The sequence below is a fragment of the Oncorhynchus keta genome, chromosome 2 (assembly GCF_023373465.1).
Source record: "Oncorhynchus keta strain PuntledgeMale-10-30-2019 chromosome 2, Oket_V2, whole genome shotgun sequence".
NCBI lineage: Eukaryota > Metazoa > Chordata > Actinopteri > Salmoniformes > Salmonidae > Oncorhynchus > Oncorhynchus keta.
In genome coordinates, this window is record NC_068422.1 from 31,699,831 (window position 1) to 31,722,490 (window position 22,660).

General features: G+C 39.4%; 2 protein-coding genes across 3 annotated transcripts in view; both read left to right on the forward strand.

Annotated features, from left to right (window-relative positions):
• The window catches only part of LOC118399339 (acylphosphatase-2-like), a 79,131-nt gene extending 78,086 nt beyond the window's left edge, over positions 1 to 1,045 (forward strand). For both annotated transcript variants that reach the window (XM_035795350.2, XM_035795357.1), the window contains one exon: positions 256 to 1,045. In XM_035795350.2, the coding sequence (XP_035651243.1) occupies positions 256 to 370 (115 nt within the window). In that variant the 3' untranslated portion in view covers positions 371 to 1,045. The remainder of the gene's footprint in view (positions 1 to 255) is intronic.
• Positions 1,046 to 17,005: 15,960 nt separating this feature from the next.
• LOC118399352 (spectrin beta chain, non-erythrocytic 1) overlaps positions 17,006 to 22,660 on the forward strand; it is a 119,068-nt gene continuing 113,413 nt past the window's right edge. Inside the window, exon 1 of the mRNA XM_035795379.2 lies at positions 17,006 to 17,173. The gene's annotated coding sequence lies outside the window, so the exon portion shown is untranslated. The remainder of the gene's footprint in view (positions 17,174 to 22,660) is intronic.

Here is a 22,660-nt window from a genome sequence, read left to right on the forward strand (position 1 = left end):
AACTCTCAAAGTTAATTTTAGCAATGGAATTATGTTCCCAAGCTATAGAGAACATGGTTAGCTGTTGAGCTGATAAACAGATCATGTAGTAGCTTATATTAGAGAAAATAGCCAACACAAGAACAGAGCAGTGTGATCATTCCTTATGGGAAACAGAAGCAGTGTGTTGCCTAAAGAAATGACCATCATTTACATGAGGGTGGTGGATAACAGAGCATCTCTTTCTTTCCCTTTTCTATCTTTCTAATTGCGCAGGAAGGTGTGGCTGTGTAAGGAGGGGAGTCCCAGCTGTTCCATCACCCGAGCCTCGTTCTCCAATGAGAGATCCATTGACAAGGTGGAGCTCTTTGGCTTCAAGACACGCTTCTGAGGAACTCCCTTCATCCAACGCCACTCTAACCACACCCTCTCCAGTGCTTTTACCACATCAATGTCTCTGTGGGTACCACCTTATGTTTCTAAATGCATTGTTTCGTTCCCAACCTTTCGGAAAAATATATTTAAAAATGTCAAGATTGTTTGAGATGCCTAAAACGATTATGCAGACAGTTTGAAGTTGTGTGACATTTAAAAAAAAGTAGAAGCTAATCCAAATAGTTGCTCATCCAAAAGTTGTTTTTCTCATAAATACATTCCCCGTCTGAACATTTTGAATGTTACATTCAGGCTGGCAGAGCAGCATATATTGTCAGGCAGCTTTGTGCTTTGCAGATTCTCAATGCTTTTCTTCTGAACATGTAATGCTATAAATAAAACCATTCAAGCTCGATGTTATTAGAATTCAATACAAATGCACTATTAAATAGTTAGTGGGGTTTTGGGGTGGCAGGGTAGCCTAGTGGTTAGAGCATTGGACTATTAACCGAAAGGTTGCAAGTTCATATCCCTGAGCTGACAAGGTACAAATCTGTTGTTCTGCCCGTGAACAGGCAGTTAACCCACTGTTCCTAGACCATCACTGAAAATAAGAATCTGTTCTTAACTGACTTGCCTAGTAAAATAAAAAAATATATTAAAAAAATGTGTCCCTTTAAGATAGAACCTTTTACTGTGTCTCTTTCCTACCTGGTCTCCTCTGGTCCTGAATAATGTTGTGTAAGGTCACGTGATTGTTTACCTAATCCAATTAAACACAGAGAAAGCCAGCCAGTCAGACTGCACCATCATGCTGAGTTGCCAAGACACAACTGGCCAAGTCAGGAGTATTGAATAACCCATTAGAGTTTGTGTGTGTGTGCGTGTCTGCTAACGTGCATGTGTGTCAGTGGAAGCTGCTGAGGGGAGGACGGCTCATAATAATAGCTGGAATGGATTCAATGGAATGGCATCAAACACATGGAAACATGTTTGATACTACTCCATTCCAGCCATTATCATGAGCCATCCTCCCCTCAGCAACCTCAATTGGTGTGTATGCTTGTGTGTGTGTATGTTTGTGTGAGTGCGCGTGCATGCATCTGCATGATTTTCGGTTCATTAGACATGTAGGCCTATGTGTGTGTTTATCTCCACTTTCTTTCTCTCGCACAAATCATCTTGCTCTTTGTCTTTCGACACTATGTTGTTGACTCCCAGCTGCCCCTGCCCTGACCCCTCTCTACCTTGCCTTGTGCCAACACCATCCCGTCATCACCCAGTCAAGTCTACCTGAGTAACAACATCCATTCTGGTCTGCTTTTTACCCAGCATGCAGTGTGGTGGTAAATCCTCCATGTGAACAGGAGCAGGGCAAAATCCTCTTATCTGACAGAGAAACTTGATTTAACCCAAGGGCTTATGATCCAATATTCAGCCCAGTCTCCTACTGCTCTGCATGGGAATACAGTCTCAGAGAGAGAGAAGCATACTGTACCTGAGTCTCTCTTCACAGCAGGAGGCTATTGTCCTTACAGCATTCATATTAACCTATCAGGACCCCTCCAGGGATAATGATGCTTGTCATAGATTTAGCTTTATCTAATCATGATATAGGGGCAGTGCTTTATCTAATCATGATATATGGGCAGTGCTTTATCTAATTATGATATATGGGCAGTGCTTTATCTAATTATGATATATAGGCAGTGCTTTATCTAATTATGATATATGGGCAGTGCTTTATCTAATTATGATATATAGGCAGTGCTTTATCTAATTATGATATATGGGCAGTGTTTTACCTAATTATGATATATGGGCAGTGCTTTATCTAATTATGATATATGGGCAGTGCTTTACCTAATTATGATATATGGGCAGTGCTTTATCTAATTATGATATATGGGCAGTGCTTTATCTAATTATGATATATGGGCAGTGCTTTATCTAATTATGATATATGGGCAGTGCTTTATCTAATTATGATATATAGGCAGTGCTTTATCTAATTATGATATATGGGCAGTGCTTTATCTAATTATGATATATGGGCAGTGCTTTATCTAATTATGATATATGGGCAGTGCTTTATCTAATTATGATATATGGGCAGTGCTTTATCTAATTATGATATATGGGCAGTGCTTTATCTAATTATGATATATGGGCAGTGCTTTACCTAATTATGATATATGGGCAGTGCTTTATCTAATTATGATATATAGGCAGTGCTTTATCTAATTATGATATATGGGCAGTGTTTTATCTAATTATGATATATGGGCAGTGCTTTATCTAATTATGTTATATAGGCAGTGCTTTACCTAATTATGATATATGGGCAGTGCTTTACCTAATTATGATATATGGGCAGTGCTTTACCTAATTATGATATATGGGCAGTGCTTTACCTAATTATGATATATGGGCAGTGTTTTATCTAATTATGATATATGGGCAGTGCTTTATCTAATTATGATATATGGGCAGTGTTTTATCTAATTATGATATATGGGCAGTGCTTTATCTAATTATGATATATAGGCAGTGCTTTACCTAATTATGATATATGGGCAGTGCTTTACCTAATTATGATATATGGGCAGTGCTTTACCTAATTATGATATATGGGCAGTGCTTTACCTAATTATGATATATGGGCAGTGCTTTACCTAATTATGATATATGGGCAGTGCTTTACCTAATTATGATATATGGGCAGTGCTTTACCTAATTATGATATATGGGCAGTGCTTTACCTAATTATGATATATGGGCAGTGCTTTACCTAATTATGATATATGGGCAGTGCTTTACCTAATTATGATATATGGGCAGTGCTTTACCTAATTATGATATATGGGCAGTGCTTTATCTAATTATGATATATGGGCAGTGCTTTATCTAATTATGATATATGGGCAGTGCTTTATCTAATTATGATATATGGGCAGTGCTTTATCTAATTATGATATATGGGCAGTGCTTTACCTAATTATGATATATGGGCAGTGCTTTATCTAATTATGATATATAGGCAGTGCTTTATCTAATTATGATATATGGGCAGTAGTTTATCTAATTATGATATATAGGCAGTGCTTTATCTAATTATGATATATAGGCAGTGCTTTATCTAATTATGACATAGGGGCAGTGCTTTATCTAATTATGATATATGGGCAGTGCTTTATCTAATTATGATATATGGGCAGTGCTTTATCTAATTATGATATATGGGCAGTGCTTTATCTAATTATGATATATGGGCAGTGCTTTATCTAATTATGATATATGGGCAGTGCTTTATCTAATTATGATATATGGGCAGTGCTTTACCTAATTATGATATATGGGCAGTGCTTTATCTAATTATGATATATGGGCAGTGCTTTACCTAATTATGATATATGGGCAGTGCTTTATCTAATTATGATATATAGGCAGTGCTTTATCTAATTATGATATATGGGCAGTGCTTTACCTAATTATGATATATGGGCAGTGCTTTATCTAATTATGATATATAGGCAGTGCTTTATCTAATTATGATATATGGGCAGTAGTTTATCTAATTATGATATATGGGCAGTGCTTTATCTAATTATGATATATAGGCAGTGCTTTATCTAATTATGACATAGGGGCAGTGCTTTATCTAATTATGATATATGGGCAGTGCTTTATCTAATTATGACATATGGGCAGTGCTTTATCTAATTATGACATAGGGGCAGTGCTTTATCTAATTATGATATATGGGCAGTGCTTTATCTAATTATGACATATGGGCAGTGCTTTATCTAATTATGACATAGGGGCAGTGCTTTATCTAATTATGATATATGGGCAGTGCTTTATCTAATTATGATATATAGGCAGTGCTTTATCTAATTATGATATATAGGCAGTGCTTTATCTAATTATGACATAGGGGCAGTGCTTTATCTAATTATGATATATGGGCAGTGCTTTATCTAATTATGATATATGGGCAGTGCTTTATCTAATTATGATATATGGGCAGTGCTTTATCTAATTATGATATATGGGCAGTAGTTTATCTAATTATGATATATGGGCAGTGCTTTATCTAATTATGATATATGGGCAGTGCTTTACCTAATTATGATATATGGGCAGTGCTTTATCTAATTATGATATATGGGCAGTAGTTTATCTAATTATGATATATGGGCAGTGCTTTATCTAATTATGATATATAGGCAGTGCTTTATCTAATTATGATATAGGGGCAGTGCTTTATCTAATTATGATATATGGGCAGTGCTTTATCTAATTATGATATATAGGCAGTGTTTATCTAATTATGATATATGGGCAGTGCTTTATCTAATTATGATATATGGGCAGTGCTTTATCTAATTATGATATATGGGCAGTGCTTTATCTAATTATGATATATAGGCAGTGCTTTATCTAATTATGATATATGGGCAGTGCTTTATCTAATTATGATATATGGATATATGGGCAGTGCTTTATCTAATTATGATATATGGGCAGTGCTTTATCTAATTATGATATATGGGCAGTGCTTTATCTAATTATGATATATGGGCAGTGCTTTATCTAATTATGATATATGGGCAGTGCTTTATCTAATTATGATATATGGGCAGTGCTTTATCTAATTATGATATATAGGCAGTGCTTTATCTAATTATGATATATGGGCAGTGCTTTATCTAATCATGATATATGGGCAGTGCTTTATCTAATTATGATATATGGGCAGTGCTTTATCTAATTATGATATATGGGCAGTGCTTTATCTAATTATGATATATGGGCAGTGCTTTATCTAATTATGATATATGGGCAGTGCTTTATCTAATTATGATATATGGGCAGTAGTTTATCTAATTATGATATATAGGCAGTGCTTTATCTAATTATGATATATGGGCAGTGCTTTATCTAATTATGATATATAGGCAGTGCTTTATCTAATCATGATATATGGGCAGTGCTTTATCTAATTATGATATATGGGCAGTGCTTTATCTAATTATGATATATAGGCAGTGCTTTATCTAATTATGATATATGGGCAGTGCTTTATCTAATCATGATATATGGGCAGTGCTTTATCTAATTATGATATATGGGCAGTGCTTTATCTAATTATGATATATGGGCAGTGCTTTATCTAATTATGATATATGGGCAGTGCTTTATCTAATTATGATATATGGGCAGTGCTTTATCTAATTATGATATATGGGCAGTAGTTTATCTAATTATGATATATATGCAGTGCTGTATCTAATTATGATATATGGGCAGTGCTTTATCTAATTATGATATATAGGCAGTGCTTTATCTAATCATGATATATGGGCAGTGCTTTATCTAATTATGATATATGGGCAGTGCTTTATCTAATTATGATATATAGGCAGTGCTTTATCTAATTATGATATATAGGCAGTGCTTTATCTAATTATGACATAGGGGCAGTGCTTTATCTAATTATGATATATGGGCAGTAGTTTACCTAATTATGATATATGGGCAGTGCTTTATCTAATTATGATATATGGGCAGTGCTTTATCTAATTATGATATATGGGCAGTAGTTTATCTAATTATGATATATGGGCAGTGCTTTATCTAATTATGATATATGGGCAGTGCTTTACCTAATTATGATATATGGGCAGTGCTTTATCTAATTATGATATATGGGCAGTAGTTTATCTAATTATGATATATGGGCAGTGCTTTATCTAATTATGATATATAGGCAGTGCTTTATCTAATTATGATATAGGGGCAGTGCTTTATCTAATTATGATATATGGGCAGTGCTTTATCTAATTATGATATATGGGCAGTAGTTTATCTAATTATGATATATGGGCAGTGCTTTATCTAATTATGATATATAGGCAGTGCTTTATCTAATTATGATATATGGGCAGTGCTTTATCTAATTATGATATATAGGCAGTGCTTTATCTAATTATGACATAGGGGCAGTGCTTTATCTAATTATGATATATGGGCAGTGCTTTATCTAATTATGATATATGGGCAGTGCTTTATCTAATTATGATATATGGGCAGTGCTTTATCTAATTATGATATATGGGCAGTAGTTTATCTAATTATGATATATAGGCAGTGCTGTATCTAATTATGATATATGGGCAGTGCTTTATCTAATTATGATATATAGGCAGTGCTTTATCTAATTATGATATATGGGCAGTGCTTTATCTAATTATGATATATAGGCAGTGCTTTATCTAATTATGACATAGGGGCAGTGCTTTATCTAATTATGATATATGGGCAGTGCTTTATCTAATTATGATATATGGGCAGTGCTTTATCTAATTATGATATATAGGCAGTGCTTTATCTAATTATGATATATGGGCAGTAGTTTATCTAATTATGATATATAGGCAGTGCTGTATCTAATTATGATATATAGGCAGTGCTGTATCTAATTATGATATATGGGCAGTGCTGTATCTAATTATGATAAATGGGCAGTGCTTTATCTAATTATGATATATGGGCAGTGCTTTATCTAATTATGATATATGGGCAGTGCTTTACCTAATTATGATATATAGGCAGTGCTTTATCTAATTATGATATATGGGCAGTAGTTTATCTAATTATGATATATAGGCAGTGCTGTATCTAATTATGATATATAGGCAGTGCTGTATCTAATTATGATATATGGGCAGTGCTGTATCTAATTATGATATATGGGCAGTGCTTTATCTAATTATGATATATGGGCAGTGCTTTATCTAATTATGATATATGGGCAGTGCTGTTTACTGTCATAGACAGACAGGTTTGGAAAGTGGGGGTTTCTTGGTCAATGACTAATTGTTTAAGTGCCCTTTGAAGCCTCATGTGAAGGTTTTTTCCTGGTCTCAAATGATTGGATAAAAGCCTTTAGTCTCCACTACGCCCCACCCCCACCCTTCAGACAGGATCTCATATAGTAAAGATCAGTGGCACACTTAAAGTGACCAGGTAGCCTAAGCAGACCCATTTCCTCAAGTCCATTACTACACTTGGGAACGGGGGTGTAATGGCCACTTAACAACAGGGTGGAATGGAGAGACTGACCAAGGTAACTTCTTGATACAGCAGTATGATAACCCCACCAGTGCACACACATCACACCCACACAAGTCTCACTTATGCTTCAATGTTCAGTCACAAGATGCTCTCCACCCACTCATAACAGTATGTTATACACTGAGTGTACAAAACGTTATGCTTTCCATGACATAGACTGACCAGATGAATCCAGGTGAAAGCTATGATCCCTTATTGATATCACTTATTAAATCCACTTCAATCAGTGTAGATGAAGGGGAGGAGACAGGTTAAGTAATATGTTTAAGCCTTGAGACAATTCAGACATGAATGGTGTATGTGTGCCATTCAGAGACAAAATATTGAAGTGCCACCGCTGCTGGGTTTTTCACGCTCAACAGTTTCATGTGTGTATCAAGAATGGTCCACCATCCAAAGGACATGCAGCCAACTTGACACAACTGTGGGAAGTGTTGGAGTCAACATGGGCCAGCATCCCTGTGGAACGTTTTCGACACCCCGATGATTTCAGGCTGTTCTGGTGACAAAAGGCGTTCCAACTCAATATTAGGAAGGTGTTTCTATTGTTTTGTACACTCAGTGTATAACTCCTCAGTCTAAAGAGCTGTCTGTCCATTGTTTTCTACAGTACAGTGTTTGTCCCTGATATATTGCAATGCTCAGTAAATCATTCCTAACTGTGTCCAGTCCAAAACACACCACCTTCATGATGTTCTCAGTACCCTCTCTCTCCCAGTGTGAGTAGGCTGGGTGCGATGCGGAGTGTGTTGCCATGCCACCCATTCCCAGGACCTTTCTCACTGGAGCCTCTGCAAGGACAAAGGAGGAGGCCCTCTGATTGGAGGTGGCCAAAAGCAGTGGATTTATGTCCCATGTGAATAGGACATGCACCACTAGAGAACCACTCATTTAGGCCCCAATCCGCTACAGTTACATAACCTATACAATCCCCCATTCAACGCAGTCTTCAGCCTTTGTCTGTGTGGTGTGGTATTTATCCCAGTCCTGGCGTTTCCATGACAATGAGTCAGCGGTGTGGCATTGAATCACAGGCTGTGTATTGTAACTGTACGTTAATAGCCACCAGTGGTGCTCCTACATGGAAACAGTACAGGGGCAACTCTCCTCTCTGGAAAAAGCTATCCATCACTAATGGGGAGAAAAGGGCACATTGCTGCTTGTGTCGTGGCTACAGTGTAGGAGTACACACTTCTCATCCACACACACACACACACACACACACACACACACACACACACACACACACACACACACACACACACACACACACACACACACACACACACACACACACACACACACACACACACACACACACACACGCGTGCACACTAAATACACACTAAATAGGACTGTGAACATACCCGCTCTCACATACAGTACGTACAACAACAAAAAAGCCCACACATCCTCCTACTCAGATACTATAAAATGTGACAAAACACTATTATATAAGAAGAGCTATACAAGGAACATGGGGACAGTCTTTAGCCCATCAGGTAGGAGATCAACTTGTTGCATATGTTAATAGTAACAGCCCTATATCCCCTCACCATCGAGAAACACTCTGTAGCTCCGTCGTGTCTGACTGTGTGCATTGTTCAGTGTTTGGCTTTCATGCTTATTAGTCTCCCACAGTCTGCACCATCACTGACACAAAGCCATGCTGCCTGAGGGCCAGTATTTCATTACCAGTCATTCTGTCAAAGGTCCTCACTGAAAGCCCCCCATCTGATTGCATCAACATAGAACCAGCTCCAACATAGTACCAGTAATTATGTTATATTTAGCCAAATATTTTAATTATATTGTAAGTAAATGTATTGACCATCGTCTTGTCTCTATTTTGGAGTAATGCAGTGATATTCCATGGTCATGCCATCAAATGCCCACTGTCTTGAAGCCAAGCGCAGGCGGATGGAGGCAGAGAGAGAAAAGAGGAGAGGAGTGATCAGAGTGGAGCAACACTGTGCACCCAGACCACCCACTCTCTTCACTCAGCGCTGCGCCACGTCTGAAATCAGACGTAGAATATCTGCCCCCTCAACCTCTTCTCTCTGCTCTTCTCTTCTCTCTTCCTCTTCTTTCTCCTCCTCCACTTCACACACAGGCCACTTCCACAGCAACCAACAGAGCCAACTCGCACCAGTGGCCATGGTAACCAAACCATGTGGAAGAGTTTCGGAGAAACTAGAAGTGCTGAGGCCTTTTCCATCCTGTCTCTCTATCTCCTAGCACTCCTTACAAAAGGGCTTCGCAATCAGCTGCTACATAATAAAGGAGCTAGGATCTGATGAACATCTCACAAAGAATGATATTGGTCATATTGTTGTGTGGGTAAACTCAATGGGAATGCAGACTCTTAATTGGAAAACTGTGCTATATCTTTTTAAGTGGTCGAAGAAATCAAACCAAAGCAAATGCTATTTGTCACGTGTCGTATACAACAGGTGCAGACCTTACCATCAAATGCTTACTTACCAGCCTTTAACCAACAATGCAGTTTTAAGAAAATATGGGCGAAGAAAATATTTACTCATTAAACTAAAGTTGAAAAAAGTAACACAATAAAATAACAATAATGAGGCTATATCCAGGGGGAACCGGTACCGAGTCAATATGCGGGGTTACAGGTTAGCCGAGGTAATTGAGGTAATATGTACACGTAGGTAGGGGTAAAGTGACTATGCATAGATAATAAACAGAGAGTAGCAGCAGTGTCAGCAGAGGCGTCACTGCAAAAAGTCCGGGTAGCTATTAGTTTAATTGTTCAGCAGTCTTATGGCTTGTGTGTAGAACCTGTTAAGGAGCCTTTTGGACCTAGACTTGGCGCTCTGATACCGCTTGCCGTGTGGTAGCAGAGAGAACAGTCTATGACTTGGGTGGCTGTAGTCTTTGAGCCTTCCTCTGACACCGCCTAGTATAGAGGTCCTGCTACCCTCTGTAGTTGCCATACCAGGCGGTGATGCAACCATGCTGTCGATGGGGCAGCTGTAAAACCTTTTGAGGTCCTGGGGACCCATGCCAAATCTTTTCAGTCTCCTTAGGGTGAATAGGCGTTGTCGTGCCCTCTTCATGACTGTGTTGGTGTGTGTGGACCAGGTTAATTCATTAGTTATGTGGACACCAAGGAACTTGAAGCTCTCGAACCAGCTCCACTACTGCCCTGTCGTTGTGAATGGGGGCGTGTTCGGCCCTCCTTTTCCTGTAGTCAACGATCAGCTCCTTTGTCTTGCTCACGTTGAGGGAGAGGTTGCTATCCTGACACCACACGACCAGGTCTCTGACCTCCTCCCAATAGGCTGTCTCATCGTTGTCGATGATCAGGCCTACCACCGTTTTGTCATCAGAAAACGTAATGATGGTGTTGGAGTCGTGCTTGGCCACGCAGTCGTGGGTGAACAGGGAGGACAGGAAGGGACAAAGCACGTGAAAGCAGGGCATCACTTAGTGGTGTCAAAACATTGAGAAAGTTCCCCCTCACTCTGTACTGTTTGTACACTGCTCTGATTCATTGCTTATGGAATGAGTCTGATGTATGCCAGACTTTCCAACCAAATCCCATTATTTCACTGCTTTGGCTGACAGAAGCTCAACATGACCACAAAAACACAGTCTTTTCTCCCCCTCTATGGGTCCCTCATTACCAGTGACCAAACATTCTCAGTGCCTCCACAGTAAGCTGTAAATGACACAAATTATTATCCATCCATACCAAACATACATCTATGTTTTTACCTTTCTCTCTATATTACCATACATCGGGGGCGGACATCGTCAACACATCACTTCACCTGTCGTTAAGAGTGTGCTGAGAGGAAACGGTTGCTAGGCAACTTACAAACGTTCCCGGCTAAGGCCAACTTTCTTGTATCAACAGTTCACAGTGATTTCATTGTGAGGGCGGTATTAGTAAACCTGAGAATATATATTGTCACCTTGCTTGAGCTATCATTTGAATATACAGTATTTTGCTTCATCTAAGTCTATTGTGCAAAAGCAAAGCTGGGAGCAATTACTGAACATTTTCTGTGCTGTAAACTATGTGGAAAATGGAGTAGTCCTTTGTTCTCTCTCAAGTCTGACCTGAGTGAAAGTAATTTTCTTGTAATGTGGTTCAGACTAGAGAAAGGCATAACCAGCCCTGTGTTAGGTTGGTTTGATCGATTGCTTTGACATGGGTGATGTTTAATTCCTATTCACTCCTAGTTGCTGTTGGACAGAAGACGGACCTCTGGCCTTCTCACAGTCTCTCGTTTCATAACAAACATGGCAGTGCCTGTTCACTATGGTGTCTGGTGTCTGAATGGAAATACTCTATGTCATCATGAACGCTGCTGTCTCCTTAAGCTGACCAGATCCAATTCAGCCAGAGAGAATTATAGGACCCTCTCAAGGTCATCCAGAAAAGTTATCTTGAGAAGTAAGTTGACATGGTTCCAACTACATACTGTAAGAGGAACAGTGGTAGTCTCTTCAAATACGATATCTATCTACAGTGCATTCGGAAAGTATTCAGACCCCTTGACTTTTTTCACGTTTTGTTACGTTACAGCCTTATTCTAAAATATTTTCCTTATCAATCTACACACAATACCACATAATGACAAAGCAAAAACTTTTTGGGGTGCAAATGTATTAAACATTTAGAACTGAAATACCTTATTTCCATAAGTATTCAGACCCTTTGCTATGAGACTCGAAATTGAGCTCAAGCGCATCCTGTTTCCATTGATCATCCTTGAGATGTTTCTACAACTTCATTGGAGTCCACCTGTGGTAAATTCAACTGATTGGACATGATTTTGAAAGGCACACACCTGTCTATATAAGGTCCCACAATTGACAGTGCATGTCAGAGCCATGAGGTCAAAGTAATTGTCCATAGAGCTCCGAGACAGGATTGTGTAAGGGCACAGATCTGGGAAAGAACACAGTGGCCTCCATCATTCTTAAATGGAAGAAGTTTGGAACCACCCAGACTCTTCCTAGAGCTGGCTGCCAGACCAGACTGAGCAATCGGGGGAGAAGGGCCTTGGTCATGGAAGAGACCAAGAAATCGATGGTCACTCTGACAGAGCTCCAGAGTTCCTCTGTGGAGATAGGAGAACCTTCCAGAAGGGCAACCATCTCTGCAGCACTTCACCAATCAGGCCTTTATGGTAGAGTGGCCAGACGGAAGCCACTCCTCAGTAAAAGACACATGACCGCCCGCTTGGAGTTTGCCAAAAGGCACCTAAGGGACTCTCAGACCATGAGAAACAAGCTTCTCTGGTCTGATGAAACCTAGATTGAACTCTTTGGCCTGAATGCCAAGTGTCATATCTGGAGGAAACCTGGCACCATCCCTACGGTGAAGCATGGTGGTGGAAGCAGGGACTGAGAGACTAGTCAGGATCGAGAGAAAGATGAATGGAGCAAAGTACAGAGAGATCCTTGATGAAAACCTGGGACGAAGGTTCACCTTCGAACAGGACAACGACCCTAAGCACACAGCCAAGACAACGCATGAGTGGCTTCAGGACAAGTCTCTGAATGACCTTGAGTGACCCAGCCAGACCCCGGACTTGAACCCGATCTAACATCTCTGGAGAGACCTGAAAATAGCGGTGCAGCAACGCTCCCCATCCAACCCGAAGAGCTTGAGAGGATCTGCAGGCAAGAACGGGAGAAACTCCCCAAATACAGGTGTGTCAAGCTTTTAGCGTCATACCCAAGAAGACTCGAGGCTGTAATCTCTGCCAAAGGTGCTTCAACAACGTACTGAGTAAAAAGTCTGAATACTTATGTAAATGTGATATTTCAGTCATTATGGGGTATTGTATGTAGATTGATGAGGGGAAAAACGTTAATACATTTTATAATAAGGCTGTAACGTAACAAAATGTGGAAAAAGTCAAGGGGTCTGAATACTTTCCGAATGCACTGTCAAAAAATTGAAAACTCAAGGAGACTAATTTCTAAATATGTTCATTATCCTAATTGTATTAACCAAGTGGTAAGGTATAGTAACAACAACAAATCAGTGGTCCTCAAATGGACTTAAGCATGGACTTGTCTGGTAGCAATTACTGCATTGTTTTGTGATCCAGCTGTGAGGCCATAGGACTGGGATTACTCATACTTCCACAGTGAGCGCAACATCCACCACAGAGCAACAATGTCTGTCTGAGTGTTGCTGTCACAGCCTCCACAGCAGGAGGGACGGATTTCTGCCTGCTGGACAGTTCCAGGACTGCAGCCAAGATGGCTTTTCCTGGTAAACACATCGTCATGACAACCATACTTCGATCGAGCACAGAGATGAGTTACAAATGTTACCTTTCCTTCTGTATTTATTGAAAGCATAGTAGGCCTACTGTAAATTATGTGAGAATACTTTACATACATAATGAGCATGACAATGTCTGAATAAGTTACTGCAGAGAAGGGAATGCACGTTAACAGACTACATATACTTCACTCCATGTAAAGATGTTGGACCCTGTCCACTCAGACCCTTCAGCGTGCACATGCATGCACACGCCCCATGTGAGGAAACGGGATGTCCTGACCCAAGCTTGTCTCACTTTCTCAACTCCAGATGTTGGAAGCAGTGGATGCTCATCAGAACCAGAGATGTGAGAAAATGGTGTGTTCAAACAGATGGTTCTGAACCTCTGTCCAGAGCTATATCCCATACGGAGCATTAACAGACATACAACTCTCCTGCTGTAATACCTCCAGCTGACACCAGGCCCATGGCCCTGCGTGTCACAGTACCACTGACTCTGCAGCAGCTGGGCTACACACACTGTACTCCTCTAGTGGACTCATTTGTTGAGTTGTTATACTTTTGTATGACTATTTGTTTAACAGTTTTCTATATACAGTATTTGTGATATACAAACCACATATGGTGGGAATCTTGAAAGCTTCTTGTGACCGTGTCAGAGTTGCTTCACGTACAGTACTGTCATCAAATCAAAAACAATCGAATCCAAATCAGATTTATTGGTCACATTCACGTGTTTAGCAGATGTTATTGCGGGTGTAGCGAAATGCTTGTGCTTCTAGCTCCAACAGTGCAGTAATATCTAACAAGTAATATCTAACAGTTTCACAACATATACCCCAAATACATGTACATCTAAGTAAGGAATGGATTAAGAATATATATATATATATACATATATGTCAGGGCTGTATTGGACTAAGATACAGTGGCGAAGTATAGAATACAGTATATACATATGAGATGGGTGATGCAATATTCACACACAATTAAAGTGACTAAGATACTGTAGAATAGTATATAGTACAGTTTACACATATGAGATGAGTTATGCAAGATACGGAGACATTATTAAAGTGGCTAGTGTTTCATTTCCTTAAACAGATTCTGTGACACAGTCCATTACTTTACAGTACCTGTATCTCATTCACATGTTTAGGATTTCAGTGTTCTCTCTATAACCATTTAATGCATTAAAATGATGGCTAAACATTCTCTCATATTTTTTAATGTCTCTCTATTTTGATGGAGAATAAACAAGAAAGCTAATTCCTAGAGACATAATTGGATTTGTTTTTTGGAAATCTTTCTTCTGGGCTGCCTGTATTTCCTTTTGGGGTTTTCTATAACACACCATTGTTAAAATCTGCCTTTAAAACATAATCTACATCTGAATGTATCATTAAACCACAGAATCTTTGAAGAATTTCCACACAGTATTTCCAATGTGTAAGGCCCCTTTAGGTTCCATGAGTCCACTCTGGTGACTCTTTAGTACTCACACAATTGTCTTTGGCTTGAGCTTTTACCAGTCCTGATTTAATTTAATTGAATAATTCTCAGCTGGTATAAATGTATGTAACATGATACATTTAATTAACCCTTCCCTTTAAACATGTCAATTTCACCCGCAACTGAGTTTTTAATCACTAAAATACTATTTAACAAAAACAAATCCACCATGACCCTTCATCTAGTCCTCTAGGTAATAACCTTGTAAAACGACAAAACAACAACAAAAAAACACTACTCTGTACTTGACCTGTAGTTGACTTGTATTTGACATGCAATTTGTCCTTTGACCTTGACCTTAGTGCTAGAGACTAATGGTTTTCTGTGCAGTAAAGGTCTCACCACGATGATCACAAGGATATAAGTATGCTATCCTTGCGATGTTCAGAGGCCGAGGGACAGATCTGAAGTTTGGCTAAACTCTTGCTAAAAATTTCATTTAATTAAATGTCATCCTTTGATTGATTTATGACTTTGGTAATCAAACATTTTGATCAACATTTTGAACAGATGGGTCTAAAAACGAAGGGGGAAAAGGCATATGAAAGAGGTCATTCCCGGCACAGGAGGTTGGTGGCACATAATTGGGGAGGACGGGCTCATAGTAATGGCTGGAGCGGAATATGTGTTCCCCCAGCATCTTCCTGTGATTCCCAGCTACTGGAAAATACATTTTGGGAGGTTAAAACCATATATTTATGATCTTGGTGTACTTACTGTACTTCCTATATGGGTCAAATTGACCAGTGGTCAATACTTTAATGTACTACTTAAGTCGTTTTGGGGGGTACTGTACTATTTATATTTTTGACAACTTTTACTTTTACTTCACTACACTCTTATAAAAAAGGGTTCCAAACGGGTTCTTCGGCTGTCCCCATAGGCAAACCCTTTTTGGTTCCAGGCAGAACCCTTTTTGGTTCCATGTAGATCCCTCTGTAGAAAGGGCTCTACGTAGAACCCAAAAGGGTTATTCAAATGGTTCTCCTAAGGGGACAGCTGAAGAATCCTTCTAGGTTCTAGATAGCACCCTTTTTTCTGAGTGTACTTTTTACTCCATACATTTTCCCTGACAGCCAAAAGTACTGGTTACGTTTTGAATGCTTAGCAGGACAGGAAAATGGTCCAATTCATGCACTTATCAAGAGAACATCCCTGGTCATCCATACTGCCTCTGATCTGGCAGAATCACTAAATGCTTCTTTTGTAAATTATGTCTGAGTGTTGGAGTGTGCCCCTGGCTATCTGTAGATTACAAAACAAACAATGGTGCCGTTTGGTTTGCTTAATATAAGTGTGAAATTATTTATACTTTTACTTTTGATAGTTAAGTATATTTTAGTAATTACATTGACTTTTGATACCTAAGTATATTTAAACCAAATACTTTTAGACTTTTACTCAAGTAGTATTTTACTGGGTGACTTTTAATTGAGTCATTTTCATTTTAAGTTACAGTCTCATTACTTTTACTCAAATATGACAATTTTCTACTTCATCCACCACTGAAATTGACCCGGAGCATAACTCGTGTGGCATATAGCCTTTTCGAACATAAGGGCAGGGTTGAATTTCAGTGGCAGCATAGCGATATAGACCGCAATAAATCCTACTTTTATTTTCAAACAGGTCAATTAAATACCCAAATCACGCCTGTGGAGAGATGTTGACGAAGTAGCGCTGCGTAGAACCCACTTGGTGTGTGAATGAGACCTTGCGGGCGAAATCTCCGCCCCTTGTTGAGATTGTGCTGCAGTTGGCAGTGCTGTTGCAGCAAAGGAGGTGGAGAGGATTCTTCCATCAGGATTCTACGTTTTGGTCGTCCAGTCTCTGGCTTCGTGCTGTTTGCAGCCTTCTCCGCGGTGAAGTTCATTGCGAATTTGTTGATTGGTAAGTTTGATTATTTTATTGAGATAGGCTATTATTATTGGGTGGGTGCTCTTCTCGTTAATCTAAACTATGCGCAGATTAGGGTGCGAATAATTGTTTCATTGTATCTAGCATCAGTTGCAAAAATATGGAAAGGGGACAGATTTTTTTTATATTATCTTTGCTAGGGATGCAATCATACGTTGAAGTTGGTTCCTGTTCTTCTATTTACCCCGTACACGTTGTTTTTGCTTGGAACGCTTATCAGATATCTATTGTATTTGTGCAGCATAGTGTTTTTGAAAAGGCCATTCAGAGCTTCTATGAATCAGTTAGCCACTTCGCAGTCACAGAAGTGCGCCATGTTAATATGGAGGGTTAAGAGTGTATAGATAACGGTATACACACAGGAGCCTACTGCCTTTTGAAGAGACGCAGGCGTAGTCGCCCTGTATGTAGACAGATTGCAACGCTGATTTCAAATTGAAATTGTGACATTCAAAGCAAAATCATAGAATTTATTATATTAACTGTGCGTAATGATATTGAATTGGCGCTCAGATGTAATTATATATTGATAATTTGAAACCATTATGTATAAGATATTATAGGCGATAGGTATCCATCACTGTAGACATAATGTCACATCTTAATCAGTGCTGTCCGCTACATGTGGCGCGAGGCTACCCTTTGATGTTGTCGAGCTAAAAACATTCAGCGACTTCATGTCATTGGCACAATTTAAATCACACCCGAACTGCTAAAACTACCATTTGGTGACAAAAATCCCCCATTTGCCTCACATCTTCACAGTTTGGTGCCAAACTAGGTTGTATCTATATTGAGCGAAGTGGGCTTTGAGGCCCTTTAATTGGTTACGAACGCCTTGTGATTAAAAGACATTCATGGGCTTTGCTCGCCCGAGTTGCACTGGCTGTCGTGATGCAGCTCGGTCGTAAATCATTGCTCTGCTGCAGCATCACTATTGGGAGTAAGCGGGCCTCTTGCTATTGAATATTAATATTTACCACACCATTTCACAAACCCGTAATACCCATTTAGAGTATGGGATACTGCTCCATTAAGCCATCCAAGAGGAAACAGTAATGCGCATAGGCTATACGTCAATAGGTCTCTGCTCAGTTGTTAGGGCGGCTAGCATCATAGGCCGTTGGCCTACTTGTGAACCCTTGGTGATAGTTTATGGTTCGCTGTGCTCTAGTATGAGTATGACTGTGATTAGAATGATCAAAGAGTGTATCTTCCATTTATCTCTATCTGTCTTTGTCTCCATCTTCTCTTGTTTTCTACATATGAACCAGAGCAGTATGTGTTGCAACAGTATTTAGTGCAGCCACTGGGTAACGCAGTTTCTTTGGACTTCGGAACCCCTGCCAAAAATATTTAATAAAATTGAATGCATCAGCCCGACAGCCACTCAAAGTATGGACTACTGATCACTGTCCATGGTGCTGAAATTGCGACATGTTTATGCGACTGCCGATCAAATCGATGATGGGCTTTCTGTGGTACCAGGGCGTGTACCCTATAGCTTTGCTTTAGCTAAAGGATACATGTTTATTGGTAGGCCTATTGGGTGATTATTTTCTCATGTTAAGCCTAACATTTCATAAAGCTATAGTACCTCAAGGCTGCGTTTTAGACTGCTGTCTGGTGGCAATAATGTAATTACTTGTTCATAATTAAACCTGGAAATTCAAACATTGCAGATTGTGAAATGTATTTTTGAAAACAAAAAAGCATACAAAAGCATACGAATTAGCATACTAATTAGTACTGATTAGCATACTAATCAGCAACCAATAGATGTAAAAATATATATATACAACTGTCCTGTATAGCCTACCTAAACCTGCATTGCACAAGTCGTCCTTGCACGCTCTCCCAGCTTGGATAGAAAGTTGTTGTGCATACAACCAGTTTATTATTCAAATTAAAAAAAATAAAACACTAGCTTGTTTCATTATGCAGTGTAACCTAAACAAGTTCACGAGTAAACATTTGCTTAACAAGTCACATTATACGTCATACATTGTATTTAACATGATTTTTGAATGACTACCCCATCTCTGTACCCCACACATTCAATTATCTGGTCCCTCAGTCGAGCAGTGAATTTCAAACACATATTCAACCACAAAGACCAGGGAGGTTTTCCAATGCCTTGTATAGAAGGGCACCTATTGGTAGGTGGGTACAAAAACAATCAGACATTGAGGTGGGTACAAAAAAAGCAGACATTGAATATCCCTTTGAGCATGGTGAAGTTATTAAATACACTTTGGATGGTGTATCAATACGCCCAGTCACTACAAAGATACATGCATCCTTCCTAACTCAGTTGCCAGAGAGGAAGGAAACCGCTCAGGGATTTCACCATGAAGCCAATGGTGACTTTAAAACAGCTACAGAGTTGAATGGCTGTGTTAGGAGGAAACTGAGGATGGATAAACAACATTGTTGGTCCCATGTTTCATGAGCTGAAATAAAAGATCCCAAACATTTTCCATACACATAAAAAGCTTATTTCTCTCAAATGTTGTGCACAAATTTGTTTACATCCCTGTTAGTGAGCAGTTCTCCTTTGCCAAGATAATCCATCCACCTTACAGATGTGGCATTTCAAGAAGCTGATTAAACAACATAATAATTACACAGGTTCACCTTGTGCTGGGGACAAAAAAGGCCACTCTAAAATGTGCAGTTTTGTCAAACAACACAATGGCACTGATGTCTCAAGTTTTGAGGTTAACGTGCAATTGGCTTGCTGACTGCACGATTGTCCACTAGAGCTGTTGCCAAATAATGTGAAATTCTCTACCATAATCCATGTCCAAAGTTGTTTTAGAGAATTTGACAGTATGTCCAACTGGCCTCACAACTGCAGAGCACGTGTATGGCGTGATGTGAGCGAGCGGTTTTGTGGTTTGCTCAGTTCAACTTTGTGAACTGAGTGCCCCATGGTGGCAGTGGGGTTATGGTATGGGCAGTCATGAGCTTCGGACAGTGAACACAATTGCATTTTATCAATGGCAATTTGAATGCACAGAGACACCATGATGAGATCTTGAGTCCCATCGTCGTGCTATTCATCTGCCGTCATATTTCAGCATGATAATACACGGCTCCATGTCGCAAGAATCTGTACACAATTCCCGGAGGCTGAAAATGTCTGCATACTCACCAGACATGTCACCCATTGAGCATGTTTTGGATGCTCTAGATCAACATGTATGACAGCGTGTTCCAGTTCCCGCCAATATCCAGCAACACTCTCACAGCCATTGAAGAGGAGTGGATCAACAGTTGAACATCTCCGGAGAGACCTGCAAATAGCTGTGCAGCAACACTCCCCATCCAATCTGACAGTGCTTGATAGGATCTGCAGAGAGGAATGGGAGAAATTCCCCAAATACAGGTTTGCCAGGCTTGTCGCGTCATACCCAAGAAGACTGGGCTGTAATTGCCAAAGGTGCTTCAACAAAGTACCTAGGAAAGGGTTTAAAATCTTATGTAAATGCGACATTTCAGTTTTTTTTATACATTTGCAAAAATCTCTAAACTTGTTTTTGCTTTGTCATTATGCGGTATTATGTGTTGATTGATGAGGAAAAAAACGACTTAATCTATTTTAGAATAAGGCTGTAATGTAACAAAATGTGGAAAAAGTCAAGGGGTCTGAATACTTTCTGAATGCACTGTACTAGAGGTCGACCGATTAATCAGAATGGCTGATTAATTAGGGCCGATTTCAAGTTTTCATAACAATCGGAAATCTGTATTTTTGGACGCCGATTTAGCCGACTTTTTAGTTTAAAAAATGTAATAATTGTTTTTTTACACCTCTATTTAACTAGGCAAGTCAGTTAAGAACACATTCTAATTTTCAATGATGGCCTAGGAACAGTGGGTTAACTGCCTTGTTCAGGGGCAGAATGACTGATTTTTACCTTGTCAGCTCGGGGATTCAATCTTGCAACCTTACAGTTAACTAGTGCAACGCTCTAACCACCTGCCTCTCATTGCACTCCACGAGGAGCCTGCCTGTTACGCGAATGCAGTAAAAAGCCAAAGTAAGTTGCTAGCTAGCATTAAACTTATCTTATAAAAAACAATCAATCAATCATAATCACTAGTTATAACTACACATGGTTGATGATATTACTAGTTTATCTAGCGTGTCCTGCGTTGCATATAATCGATGCGGTGCGCATTTGCGAGAAAGGACTGTCGTTGCTCCAACGGGTACCTAACCATAAACATCAATGCCTTTCTTAAAATCAATACACAAGTATATATTTTTAAACCTGCATATTTAGCTAACAGAAATCCAGGTTAGCAGGCAATATTAACCAGGTGAAATTGTGTAACTTCTCTTGCGTTCATTGCATGCAGAGTCAGGGTATATGCAACAGTTTGGGCAGTCTGGCTCGTTGCAAACAAATTTGCCAGAATCTTACGTAATTATGACATAACATTGATGGTTGTGCAATGTAACAGGAATATTTAGACTTATGGATGCCACCCGTTAGATAAAATACGGAACGGTTCCGTTTTCACTGAAAGAATAAAACTTATTGTTTTCGAGATGATTGTTTCCGGATCCAACCATATTAATGACCTACGGCTCGTATTTCTGTGTGTTATTATGTTATAACTAAGCCTATGATTTGATAGAGCAGTCTGACTGAGCGGTGGTAGGCACCAGCAGGCTCGTAAGCATTCATTCAAACAGCACTTTTGTGCATTTGCCAGCAGCTCTTCGCAATGCTTAATTGCGCTGTTTATGACTTCAAGCCTGTTAACTCCCGAGATTAGGCTGGTGTAACCAATGTGAAATGGCCAGCTAGTTAATGGGGTGCGCGCTAATAGCGTTTCAAACGTCACTCACTCTGAGACTTGGAGTGATTGTTCCTCTTGCTCTGCAAGGCCCGCGGCTTTTGTGGAGCGATGGGTAACGCTGCTTCGAGGGTGGCTGTTGTCGATGTGTTCCTGGTTCGAGCCCAGGTAGGGGCGAGGAGAGGGATGGAAGCTACACTGTTACACTGGCAATACTAAAGTGCCTTTAAGAACATCCAGTAGTCAAAGGTATATGAAATACAAATCTTATAGAGAGAAATAGTCCTATAATTCCTATAATAACTACAACCTAAAACATCTTACCTGGGAATATTGAAGACTCATGTTAAAAGAAACCACCATCTTTCATATGTTCTCATGTTCTGAGCAAGGAACTTAGACGTTAGCTTTCTTACATGGCACATATTGCACTTTTACTTTCTTCTCCAACACTTTGTTTTTGCATTATTTAAACCAAATTGAACATGTTTCATTATTTATTTGAGGCTACATTTATTTTATTGATGTATTATATTAAGTTAAAATAAGTGTTCATTCAGTATTGTTGTAATTGTCATTATTACAAATAAATAAAATAATAAAAAGCGGCCAATTAATCGGTATCGGCTTTTATCGGTCCGCCAATAA